Below are 13,571 nucleotides of genomic sequence, written 5' to 3'. Positions count from 1 at the left end.
ACACACTGTGCACTCCTCAAAGAATAAGCAGAATGTAACAAGACATATGTCATCCAATTTATCCCCATCACCAAAGTGATAACACAGTGTTGATCATAAGCAACCCAGTGAAACGGGGAAGGATTATACGCCATCCCACAGACAGAACAGACGGGAGGAAGCCTTTGGTGCCAAAGGTGGTGGTGCCATCCAGTCGTGTCTAGAATGACTTTAGCCTCTTAAAAGCATAAAAGTCCAATGCTTAATTTTTAAAATACTGTAGGTATCAAAACACTCTGAAAGCTTTGGAGCCTTTAACTTTTTTTTAAATAGAAGACTGTTAAACTACTATATGGAACTTTAGAGCATCACTTAGAATAAAGGCGTGTAAGTTAAAACTTTGTTTTCCAACCACACTTGAGGTGTTTTCAGTACCACTTCCATTTGGGTTAATGTTTTTACCCACTTTCTACCACTTTCATTCAGGTTCATATTTTTATCCAGAATACAAGATTAAAGCTTCTAAGACAATCACTTCATCCTAATTTTTCTGCTAATGTTCCATTTTATAATCAGGACTAGAGCACAGCAGCCGACGGAAAGATATTTTTAAGAGATTTTCAAAGTCCATTTCTGTTTAAAAATTAAGACTTCGCGATGGTGAGAGCATCTCTTTGAGATTTTGCAGGCTTTTGTGTTTGACCACAAGCAGTGACCTTTGGCATTTTCTGCCAAAACACTTCATCTGTCTCACAGAACAACTAATCAATTCCGGAGCCCATCAATCATTTCAGTTGTATACTAGTCTGGTCTTGCTTAGAGAAGGTCCAGATGGCTGCCTGTGTATGTGGAATTAATAAAATTCTGATAGATTACAAGCATCAAACCGCAAAATATAGCTGGGGAGGCCAAATGTTATTGCAGGATGTTAGGTCCTGCACACTCATCCTTACATGTAGCAATACGTGTCGTGCAGAACAACTGACTCTGTAAGCTGTACACTTACAAAGTTCTTTTTCTACGTTTCAGTGACAAGCCGCTGCTCTCCAAACTAGAGATAGCAGCCGTGAGGTTTGAGCCCCCGGTTCTGTGGTTCTGACACAGCTGAGGCGCAGGGCTTGCTTCCTTGTTGTCCATTTCCTTTTGCAATGTACACAGTGACTTCCACCTGTAATATTAGCTCTTTGCTCAGCCTGCTCAGCGGGGACTCCTTTCAGGGAGTACTGGCTGAGGCATAGGTGACGTACACCTCTGTGTGTGTCAGATACTGTTCTGAGTAGCCCGTGTGTATGCATATTTTGCAGCAAAGGAACTTGGCCAAGCTCACACTGTTAACCTATGGTGTAACTGGCCTTGTATACCAGCAGTCTGTCTCTGTAATTCTTTGTATTTAGATTCACACTGTTATATTACAAAACAGTTACCTAGTTTCAGAATGAGAAACGTCTGATGCTTGTGGTCGCTGGCAAGCTCTGATCGGTAGTCATAGCAGGTGATACGTAAAATTAGTTTTAAAGTGGCTGCTGACAGTACCACCATTAATTAAGTAAAAAATAAAGGTGGAGCCAGCTGTTTCAGGGGATTCATTCTGTGAGAAAATAGTAATCTTTAACCCAGGTATTCCGCCCCCCCTTTTCACAAAAGGAAAAAAAATTCCTACAAAGCCTTGTAGGCTTTTTTGTGTTTTTTTTTTTTTAAAAGACAAAACAGTCTGTCTCGAAGGCCTGTTTTGAGTGCCACAGTGTTTTTGTTTGGTTTGGTTTTTCACGATTGTAAAACTTAAGAAAGATCAGGGAAACAACTAATCGCATTTATTTGATTAGGCGTAGGTTTCATGCTGTGGCAGCTTTCCTGGCTAACATGTGTTGCAGATGCTGAGTGAAGAGCCCATGCTAGTATTAACATAAAAGTGCTTGAGCCAAGGGACCAGTTCTGAGTTACTGTTCCAAACAGCCTGCTTAGAGTTCTCTGTTCTGATGAAAACCCTAGCCTTCCCTTTGTGCCCACACATGCCAAGTCTGTGCATATCTCAGATTCTTCTGCAGTTTTTTTTAAGGTTTATTTATTTTTATTGGAAAGATAGAGTTGCAGAGAGAAGGCAAGACAGAAAGAAAGATCTTCCATCCACTGGTTCACTCCCCAAGTGGCTACAACAGATGGAGCTGAGCTGATCTGAAGCCAGGAGCTCTTCTGGGTCTCCCACATGGGTGCAGGGTCCCAAGGCTTTGGGCCGTCCTCGACTGCTTTCCCAGGCCACAAGCAGGGAGCTGGATGGGAAGCGGGGCTGCCGGGACATGGATCTGTGCCCGAATGGCATCCTGGCACTTGGGTGGAGGAATAGTGAATCGAGCTATCACGCCACCCTGCAATTCTTTTCTTTATTTCCAAATGAAAATTCCTGAAACTAGAATTCATCCTTGCTGAAACTCAGGAATTCATCCCTGAGTGAACGTAAAATTGTGGTTAACATCACTTTAAGGGTAACTTTCTCACAAAAATAAAATGCCAGGTTCTATTCTTACCAGAATAAAGGGTACTTCAGAAAGTTGGTGGAGGGGCAAGAATTGTGGCACAGTGAATTAAGTTAGAGTTTGCCATGCTTTCATCCATACCTGAGCACTTGGCGGCAGCTCTGAGCTCCGCTTCCTATCCAGCTTCCTGCTAACGTGTCCGGGAGCCAGCAGACGATGACCCAAGGAATTGAGTCGCTGCCGGCCAGCTGGAGTTCCTTGCTCCAAAAGTTGGCCTCACTCAACCCAGCATTTGAGGAGAAAACCAGTGGATGACAGATCTCTATTTGCTTATCTGCCTTTCAGATAGGTAGTTTTGTTTTTGTTTTAATTGTACTCATTGTATTTGAAAGGTAGAGTTGGAGAGAGACAAGGGGATGGAGATCTTGCATTCATTGACTCACTCCCCAAATGGCTGCAGCTGCCGAGGCTGGGCCAGGCTGGAGCCAGGATCCTCACTGGGGGCTCAGTGTTAGCCTTGCACCAGTGGCTAACGCACTGTGTCACGTGCCTACTCCCCACTCTGTTTTGTCTGAGAACTTTTTTGGTAAGATTTGTTTATTTTTTGCTCGACGTTAGAGGTGCTGAGAGAGAGAGAGAAGAGACAGATCTCCCATCTGCTGTTCACTCCTCAAATGGGCTCAAGAGCCAGATCTGGTTGGTTCAGAGCTGGGAGCCAGAAGCTTCTTCTGGGTCTCCCAAGGCCTTGGACCATCCTGTGCTGCTTTGCCAGGGCATTAATACGGCATAGGATTCGAAGTGGAACAGCTGGGTGTTGAACCAGTGCCCATTTGGTGGGGGATTAGCCTATACACCATTGCACCTGCTCCAGATCTGATAAAATTGTTTTAAAAAGTTCATGACCACATGAATGGTTAGAAGTTTTACATTATTCTTTTTTGTTTTACTTCTGTATAGTTTTATTTTAGAATAATATGTCTCTCCATAGTCTCATGCATAATTCTCTGCAACACAAATATTTATCGGCACCAGTGGCTATTTGGGGGTGAACCAGAAGATGAAAGATCGCTCCCTGTCTTTCCTTCTTTCTGTAACCCTGCCTTTAAATGAAATAAATCATTTCAAAATAAGTCTTTTTAAAAATATGTATGTACTTGAAAGCTTATAAAAATTTATATTCTTTATTAAAGTTATCTTTACAAATCCTATTTCTACTAGCTGATCAAAGCAGCATACATTGTAATTTTTGTTAAATAATTACTAAACATAAGTCAAATGTTTATTGGAAACGTGTCACTTAAGATAGATGGGGCTTTTAAGGCTAGTCTAACAGATGAATATGATTTTGACTGGAGTAAGAGTTTACTGTGAAGTCTTTGTTTGTGTATTTATTCCTCCTGTCTGTGGACCTCAGCCACGGGAGGCTCAACACCAGCTTGTCACCACACTGGTGACCGGATGGAAGGGAGCCAGATTTAAGTATTAACTCTGTTTCCATGAGGCTGTGTCCTTGTATTTTCTTCTATTTTGAAAGAGTTTCTAGGGACGGACATTGTGGCACGATGGCTGAAGCTGCCACAAGTAAGAACAGCATCCTGAGTGGCCACCAGTTTGAGTCCTGGCTGCTCCACTTCTCCAGCTTCCTGGGGAGGCAGCAGAGGATGACCCAAGTCCTTGGGCCTCTGCACCCACGTGGGGACTCAGATGAAGCTCCTGGCTTTGGCCTGGCCCAGCCTTGGCTGTTGTAGCTTTTTGGGGAGTGAAGCAGTGATTAGACATCTGTCCCTGTCTCTCTTTCTCTCTCTATAACTCTGCCTTTCAAAACAGCTTCTATGGGCCCGGCGGCGTGGCCTAGCGGCTAAAGTCCTCGCCTTGAAAGCCCCGGGATCCCATATGGGCGCCGGTTCTAATCCCGGCAGCTCTACTTCCCATCCAGCTCCCTGCTTGTGGCCTGGGAAAGCAGTTGAGGACGGCCCAATGCATTGGGACCCTGCACCCGCGTGGGAGACCCGGAAGAGGTTCCAGGTTCCCGGCTTCGGATCGGTGCGCATCGGCCCGTTGCGGCTCACTTGGGGAGTGAATCATCGGACGGAAGATCTTCCTCTCTGTCTCTCCTCCTCTGTGTATATCTGGCTGTAATAAAAATGAATAAAATCTTTAAAAAAAAAACAGCTTCTAAAAAATGTTTTTAAGAAAGTGATGTTACCTTTAGTTACATAAATTTGTTTTCTATCAAATTCAGAAAATTTTGCAATAATCCAAAGAGACACTTGTGCTAGGAATAACGTAAAGTGGAGCATCGTTAAGGACATGGTGAATGTAATCCATAGTCATCCTTACGGATTACGGTGGGATCGATTCTGGACTTTGAACAAAGAGAGGGAGGTAAGGAACTGAGAATCATAGGAGAAAAGCAGAGGAAGTGAAGAGATGTGGACAAGCACTAGCATTTGTTAGGGCTTTGCTGCTGCTCCTAGTGAGTGCACTCACTGCCGCATGTTACTTAGCTTGAGGTCAGTGTAGATGTAAGGGAAATGTTGCCTTTGGAAAACTGCCTTGCGCTCTTCTGCGGAAAGGCTGAGAATTTAATTTGTACTTAGCGGTGAACAAAGATGTGAGTTGTACACCAGACATTTCTCCATCATGGCCACTAGATGGTGACATTGTATAAAGACAGCTTGGTTGCTGGTGCTGTAATAGTTGAAAATTTGGTAGGGGGGCTCAATACTTATGTATAACAAACTAAAGTATAACTCAGTCAGCTTTGTCATGTTTGCAGTGCTTTAACTAAGCTTACTTTTTGTTAACTGAATTGTGTACCCCACTCTGAAATAGTTAACATCTCCATGCCTGACATAGTGTTGATATTTAGATAAACTACATTTGATAAATAGATGAATAGATAAATGCACCCTACTCTCCAAGAAATTGACATACCAACACAAAACAATTAATGGAGATAATGCAACCAAACAGCATTAAAATTCCATTAAGCAAAATGAAAATGTAAGAGTGTCTGTACAGCGTTTATGCTTTTCTTGCTAATGAGGTGAGTATGCCTGTGCCCCGGCAGTTGGGTTCAGCAGTAGGGAGCACTCGGAAGAGCCTCTCAGCGACACAGAACCCGTACGTGCTGGAGCATGAGGAGCTTCCCACTGCCTCACTGCCCATCCCTGTTGCTGTGAAATTCACAACAGTTGGCAAATAGTGTTTTTCCTTGTGACTTAGTTAACATAGTTCTTTCTCTCACAGCTGAGATAGCTGCCTCTCTGCAGGTGCCTCTTGAAGCAGAACTGTCTGAAGGCGATGGCTGTCTGTTGTTCCCAACTGAGTACAGTCGCTCACACAATCTAAGCCAGGAGCTCTTCCAGGTCTCCCACACAGGTGCAGGGTCCCACAGTCTTGGGCATCCTCGACTGCTTTTCCAGGCCACAGGCAGGAAGCTGGATGGGAAGCGGGACCCCCAGGACATGAACTGGCGCATGCAAGGCAAGGACTTTAGCCACTAGGCTACTGCACTGTGCCCAGAGAGATAATTCTGTATGTGACTTTAGAGCATTCGTAGACCTTGTGTGTGGAGAAGTGTACAGCATGCAACATAATGTAATAGAAAAATATACTGTATACATAGTCAGTTGATCTGATTGAGTTCTAGCTCTTACTCCGCTTTGATAAGTGTGCCATCTGACAGGTGCTTGTGTCTCTCCTGGCCTGTTTCTTCGGGTGTAAAGTGTAGCTTTTGGGTTAAACGCTAATGAACTAGTCAATGTTGTGTACTGAACATTAAGTGGGTGTGTAGTATTCTTCCCAGCTTTTGTTCCTTGTCTTTGATTTCTGTCCTAATAATTTCTGAGATTTTTCAGATTTATTTGTTTTTATTGGAAAGGCAAATTGACAGAGAGATGGAGAAACAGAAGGAAAGCTCTTCCATCAACTGGTTCACTCCCCAAGTGGCCCCAACAGCCAGAGCTGAGCTGATCCAAAGCCAGGAACCAGGAGCTTTTTCTGGGTCTCCCACATGGGTGCAGGGTCCCAGGACCTTGGGTCATCTACCGCTTTCCCAGACCACAAGCAGGGAGTTGGATGGAAAATGGATCAACCAAGATACGAACCAGTGCCCTTATAGGATCCCAGCACCTGGAGATGGAGAATTAGCCCATCAAGCCATCACTCCAGGCCCTGTACCTCCTTTTTCTGTAATTAGTTATGATTCTCTTTAAGAAAATTATTTTATGTGTACTTATTTTTTAAACCTGTGTGACAGTAGCATTATTTATTACTATATAAGGCAAGTAGTGAGCTATTTCTTGGCATTTTTTGTTTATTTGTTTGTTTGGTAATTTATTTGGAAGAGACAAAAGTTGCATCCACTGTACACTGTGCCAGATACCCAGAGCAGCCAAGGCTGGGCCAGACTGAAGCCAGGAGCCAAAGACCATGCGGGTCTGCTGCATGGGTGACATGAGCCCAACGACTCAAGTATGATCAGGATGCTGGAGTGAGGCACTTCAGTGTGGGATGTGGGCATCGCAGTCCGGACTGTCACTGCTGTGCCTAATGCCCGCTCCTGGTCTTTTGATAACTTCTCTACAGTGTAGTAAACAAAGTTTCCAAAACTACCGTCTTACTGCAGTGCCGTAATTGTAAATTCTTATTTAGAGCAAATATGTGCCTGTCAGTGTACTAAAGTGAAAGAAGAGATATTGAGAAAATCTGTAACTTGTAAAATCGATGTAGTGTTTCCCCTATAATTGTAGTTGCTAAGAACGCAGTCTTCTGGAGGTTGGATATGTTATGTCTATTGGAAATTCTTTACTCTTCGTGTAGAAAATGATTCATAGGCACAGAGTCATTAATTGTGTGTGTCAGCAATAAACTAGTGTTGCCAGTATGTAACCCTTACATATTATCCAGTTTTTTTACAAAAAGCTTTCTTTCCCTCTCTGATTAGGGAAGAAGACAAAAACATATTTGATTACTGCAGGGAAAACAACATTGACCATATAACCAAAGCCATCAAGTCGAAAAATGTGGATGTGAACGTGAAAGATGAAGAGGTATGGAAATCATGGCCTACAAAGTATTCTCTTGTTTTTAAGATTTATTTTATTTTTATGACAAAGTCAGATATACCGAGAGGATGAGAGATAGAGAGGAAGATCTTCCGTCCAATGATTCACTCCCTAAGTGAGCGCAATGGCCGGTGCTGTGCTGATCCAAAGCCAGGAGCCAAGAACCTCCTCCAGGTCTCCTACATGGGTGCAGGGTCCCAAAGCATTGGACCATCCTCTACTGCTTTCCCAGGCCACAAGCAGGATGGGAAGTGGGGCTGCTGGGATTAGAACCGGCGCCCATATGGGATCCTGGCATGTTCAAGGCAAGGAATTTAGCCGCTAGGCCATGCCGCCGGGCCTGTTCAAATTCTTTTTTTTTTTTTTTTTTTTTTTTTTTTTTTTTATAATCCATTTTGTTGTATTGTTGTTGACAATCTTTACATAGTTAACTATAGTTGAAGGAAAAACAAGAAAGAGAAAAAAAAAAAAAAAAAGGTTCAGGGGGATAGGGAGGTGGGCAATGCTATTATGTCCATATTGTTTCCATCATGTATCTGAGGTAAAAGGGGATATTGAGGGAGAAGCCCCACCCGGTTTCCCGCCCACCCCAAGTCCCAGATGTGGGGCATGCTCTGAGATATGTGCTCAAGTGGAGTTAATAGTTCTCCAGTTATGAGTCACTGCCAGTTTCGCTCGATGAGGTGGTCCACTGATTGATATGGTCCATCATGAAGTCTCCATTTGTCCCATATTTCGCTGCCAACATGTAGCTGAGATGAATGATTGTCCTATTCTGTCTTCTGTCTTTTCTTGGTTAGAATTCTGAGTCCAGCAGTTCAAGTGGGGAGATCTCCAAAGATACTTTGAGGTATTCCCAGATTAGTTGCTTGTATGTTCTAGCAAGCACAGGGCCCGGCACAGTCCATCACCCTAATCAGCTGGTGGTTGCAATTGCTGTGTTGGTTCTGTTTTCATTCCCGAGTTGCACTGGAACCAATGGGTGTTGCAGTCCAGTCTGGTTCGGCCCTTACATCAACCAGTGGGAGCTGCAGCCTAGTTGGGGCGACCCACAATAACCCCCACCAGACCGCCCCCTACCCTGGTTTGCCAGTATGTGTAGCAGAAGACCAATCTGTCCCCCATCCCATTTGGCTCTGGTACTTGTCGATGGGTATTGAAGCTTAGTTTTATCTAACCAACTCAACCATCCAGCCCTCACAGATATTGTTGAGTACCTCTCTATCTAGCCATCCCAGCCCCCGTCCTAGTTTTCATGCCCTCCCACGGGAATAGTGACCCAAGAAGGGGGAACCCACTTTTTCCCTCCCAGGTCTCTCTGTCCCGGTTTATGCACTCTTTAGGTGGTCCTGTGATTTGACTCGACAGAATTAGTCCCCAGTGCCAGCTTCTGCCAGCTGATGCTGTGGCCCTGATCTAGTCCACATGCAGCGCACAGGTGTTGTAGCCTTGCTTAGTCGTGTCTGTCTCTATCCCAGCCAACACTCTCCAGTGGGAGTGGTTGTCCAGCGAGGGGACCAGCCCCTTAACCCCCCCGCCAGCTCTGCCCCTCCCTTCCTGGATCTCACGTGTGCTGGATGGGTGCTGCATTCATATCCAGTACAGGCAACCACGCCCTGGCGTTCCATAATGTGTACTGGTTTTGTCGCAACCAAACCCGGCCCATTCCACACTCTGTTCTGGTGATCGGATTTGCCAGAGGATGACATGAACTGATTCAGCCTGGTCTGCTCCTGACCCATGCCGAATGCATGCCAGTGGGAAACTTTCCATGGCCTATTCTGGGCTGTTTCCAATCATGCTTCTCGCGCTTACCTGCAGGGACTGTGTCCTGCCAGAGGAGTTGCCCAGGCTCCTCCATCAGAACCCCTCCCAATGCCAGATTTTGCGCTTGCCAGGGGGTTCTTGAGCCAACCCTACTCAGTTCACCTCCTGTCCCAGCAGGAACAGTGGCTTTTCCTGGCTGGCTTTCACCCCATTCTGACTCTTGTTGTTGGATGTTTCAGCCCAGCCATGGCTCGTCCATACCCACATACAGCTCACACATGGCTCAGAAGGGGATTGAGACCCAGCCTAGTCAGTCCCACATCTACCCTGTTTCTCCATAACACCAGATGGTGCTGGGATCTGAACCGGCCTGGTGCATCCAATCCCAGCCCACACTAGTGCCTCGGGTGACTGCAACTGTTTCCTAGATAGAACGCAGCCCCCATTCCAGCACATACACCCCTTGGTGGGAACCTCATCCCAGCTGTGGCATCCCAGATTGGGACCGTTCCTAGCCGTAAATCACGCACCTGCACGTGGTTGCTCCGAGGACCATTAGGTGCCAGCCTGCTACACAAGCCGGAGCTTATCTTTTACTTGATAGGTGTTCAAAGCTCAGCATTATTAAGGGATTGGAAGTTCTTCAAAGGAAGAGTTACTGGCATTGGGAATCTTTAGGATTGGCTCAGATCCCAGAAACAGTGGGGTCACTCTAGAGCTATCTCAGCAGCGATTCAGATGTCCAATACCCCAGAGCTCCCCGGCCGGGAGGCCAGCAGGCACAGCCTGGCGCCAAATGGCGCACTGGCCGCCCTGGCCCAGCCCGCCATGAGCCATGGGCACATGGCGGACTGGGTTCGGGATCCGAGCTAGACGTCCTCTCCCGCAGCCCTCGGCTCGCCTCTGGCAGCCGGAGGTTAAATCCTGCAGGCCCAAGGTTGTGCCCCTCCCCAATCCCGTTCACCCACCACCCAATGAGGGTGATGGGTGGGTCCCGGACATGCCCAGTCACGGAGGCCTCCCCCCTCGGCGTACTCACCCCAGAAGGAAGCAGGCCTCGCACCCAGGCATGTCCGGGCCCAGCCCGCCATGAGCCATGGGCACATGGCGGACTGGGTTCGGGATCCGAGCTAGACGTCCTCTCCCACAGCCCTCCCCTACAAAGTATTCTCTTGTTTTGTTCTTCTTCCCCTGTGCCTTTTCCTGCGTGGTATGTCTGTGTTCTGCAAGAACACATCAGACTAGCTGCGTGAGATGGTGTTGCTCAGTTAAGGTATTTTCTGTGTCCATAACATAGCCCTGTCCAGCTGGCAGAAGATACTGTCTGAAACTTGCAGCAAATAATTCCCACGTGTTGATGTTAAAGGGAGAGACTGTTGAGACAGTTAAACCAGGACGCAGTTCAAAATCTCATTTATAAATATCTTTGGTGCCTTCTGTCATAATACCTTAGAAGTATACGCTTTTTCTTTTCTCAATAAATATATGTCTACCAAGCAATATAAGGTTTTTGGTGTGTTCAGTAAATCCACTGCTGACCCAGAGTTTAAAGGCATTCATTTTTAAGTTATTTCATAAAATATGTTGCTTCTTCATTTACTTGTTATGTGAGTAAAACTATTCACATATTAAGCGTAAACTCTTCATGAATTATATTTGTTAATAAAGGGAAAAGTTTATTAATTCACTGTCATTTTTCTCATTGGTGATGCTGTGAGAATTTCTGCAATGGCTTGAAGGTGGTCATTGTTAAGAGACATGTAGTGATCCTAGGTAACGTGCTGAGCAGGCAGTTAGAGCTGCCTGTATACATTAGACCTTACTTTACCTCACTTACTTAAAAGGCTTGATTTACTTCACTTGAAAGTCAAAATTAGAGAGAGAGAGAGAGAGAGAGAGGTAGAAATGGAGAAATCTTCATCTGCTGGTTTAATCTCCAAATAGCCGCAACAGCTAGAGCTGATCTGGTCTGAAGCCAGGAGCCAGGAGCTTCTGCCAGGTCTCCCACAAGGGTGCAGGGGCCCAGGCCATCCTCTGCTGCTTTCCCAGGCCATTAACAGGGAGCTGGATCAGAAGTGGCGGAGCTGGGGCACAAACCGGAGCCCATGTAGGATGCCATTACCACAGGTGGAAGATTCATCTGATATACCACACTACACCAGCCCCTATTGTCTTATTTTTAGGCCACATCTTTCCTGTACTTGTTTCCAATGGCATCTGAAATTGCAAATGTGAAACTGTGATGCTTCTGTAAAGGAAAGGCAGTAGTAATGTTTGTTCTGCACTAAGTAAGGAAACAAACAGAGCAAAGAAAGATGGGGACGAAGCCAAACGGGAAAAAAAAAAAAAAATAGTAAGTCTAACTCCAGTTACAGTTTCATTTATTTACTTATTGCATTTTAAAATCAGAATACATTTTTAAAAATGTATTTGCTTAAGTTATAGAGCAAGAGAGGGAGGGATACAGAGGTATTATTATTATTATTATTTGAAAGGCAGATTTTACAGAAAGAGCAAAGGAGAGATAAAAGATCTTCCATCCACTAGTTCTTTCCCCAGACGGCTGCACTGGCTGGAGAGGTTCTGGTCAGAAACCAGGGGCCAGTAGCTTCTTCTGGTCTTCCACATGGGTTCTGGGGCCTGAGGACTGGGGCCATCATCTCCTTTCCCAGGCACGTGAAAGCACGGAGCTGGATCGGAAGTGGAGCAGCCAGGACTCCAGTGCTCGTGTGGGATGCTGGCGCCACGGGCTGCAGCTTCACTTACTGTGCCACAGGATGCATTGCTTCCTTTGATAGTTTTCTTTTTCTTTTCTGCTTTTTCAGCTGGCATTTATTTTATGCTAAATGTATGCCTGCAGTGTAAGCTTTGTCTCTTCGCCTTTGGGAGGTATCTCGGACCATCTTCTCCGGTGTAAGTTGGTTGCCTCTCAGGAAGGCTGGTTCTGTGCAGCAGAGGGAGCTCATGGACGGCTGAACCTGAGCCTGTGCTCGGCAGTTCCACTGGTGCGTCCTGAGTGCTTTGTTCACCTGTAAAGTCAGCCTTGCTCTGCGTTTTGAAGCCTGTGCCAGAGAGCTAGCACCGTTTCAGGACCGCTGGCCCTGTGTCCAGCCGCACTGTTTGTCCTGCACACACCCACCGGCAGCATGCTTGTAACACACACCGCTACTTTAACGTGACCTACTTCAGACACTGCTGGCTTTCAGATGCGCATATCCTGATGCTCTCGGAGGTTTCAGGTGTTCTTGGGGTAATCCTGACGATTTGAACCTCTCAGCTTGCATGACTTTGTGAGGTGAAATAGTGACCGTTTTCACCTAAAGAGATGATGGGTCTTACAACAAGAACAAAGACCCTCCAGCTCCGCATCCTTCTCATGCTTGACTCTGGCTCCCTGTGGCTAACACTTTCAGTTCTTCTCTTGTTTCTTTTGCAATTGCAAGCATGATTCTACATAATACACTTGTATCTCTTGATTTTTCATCTTTGACAGTGATTTCCTTCTATTTTGTATTAGGATTTAGCTGTTTTACTTGGCTTCCCCTCTTTCTCTGGCCCTGCTAATATTGTTATATCACAGCTTCTGATTTCAACTTTCTGATTGCATCTTTACTTAATCAACATTTGTTTTGACTACATGCATTTTGTTCATTGCAAACCTGCTGCTGCGTCAACAAACAACCCCCCAAATTTCAGTGCTGTTCCACAACTAATGGTTGGTGTTTATGCCTGTGTGTCATCGGGGGGATAACAATACCTCACTTGGATATTCCGGTACGCTCTTGCTTGCTTGCCTGGTGCTGATCTTTGTGATTTTTCCAGAGAGCTTGGGATTGGCAGAGGGGCTCTGTGGAGTCCTGCTAGCCATGTCTGGGCTCAGCTTATCTTGCTTATACATGTGTTCTTCTGAGATGCAACCTCGATGAGCCAAAGACAGACATACACACACGTCATCCTTTTTGCTTGGATGTGGCATTTTTCACGTTTGTTCTTACTGAGGCCAAGGCCAAGTCATTGTGTAGGAAAGTATACCCTGACTAGAGGCAAGCAAAGCGAAGATGGAAGGGGAGTGAGTAAATATGTAGTTGTGAAAAATACTATCTGCACTGCATGGCACACACAATGTTTTGTTTTTCTTATGATTAGTAATTGCCTCTTTGGTTCTTCATTTTCTTTTTTTTAGAGATTTATTTCTTTTTATTTGAAATGCAGATTTATCCAGAGAGGAGGAGAGAGAAGGAGAGAAATCTTTGACCTTCTGGTTCACTCTCCAGATGGGCCA

At 45.5% G+C, this 13,571-nt stretch overlaps 1 protein-coding gene across 3 annotated transcripts in view; it reads left to right on the top strand.

Annotated features, from left to right (window-relative positions):
- The window catches only part of ACBD6 (acyl-CoA binding domain containing 6), a 188,839-nt gene that overhangs the window by 54,918 nt on the left and 120,350 nt on the right, over positions 1-13,571 (top strand). For 2 of the 3 annotated variants that reach the window (XM_058660737.1, XM_004598636.3), the window contains exon 5: positions 7,402-7,507. In XM_058660737.1, coding sequence (XP_058516720.1) covers positions 7,402-7,507 — 106 coding nt within the window. Of the gene's footprint in view, positions 1-7,401; positions 7,508-13,571 lie in introns of those variants that run through there. The other variant, XR_009244954.1, reaches the window with a different exon arrangement.

Source organism: Ochotona princeps, chromosome 2, assembly GCF_030435755.1.
Source record: "Ochotona princeps isolate mOchPri1 chromosome 2, mOchPri1.hap1, whole genome shotgun sequence".
Taxonomy (NCBI): Eukaryota; Metazoa; Chordata; class Mammalia; order Lagomorpha; family Ochotonidae; genus Ochotona; species Ochotona princeps.
The sequence above is the reverse complement of the archived record's forward strand: the minus strand, read 5'-3'. Positions and strand labels throughout refer to the sequence as shown.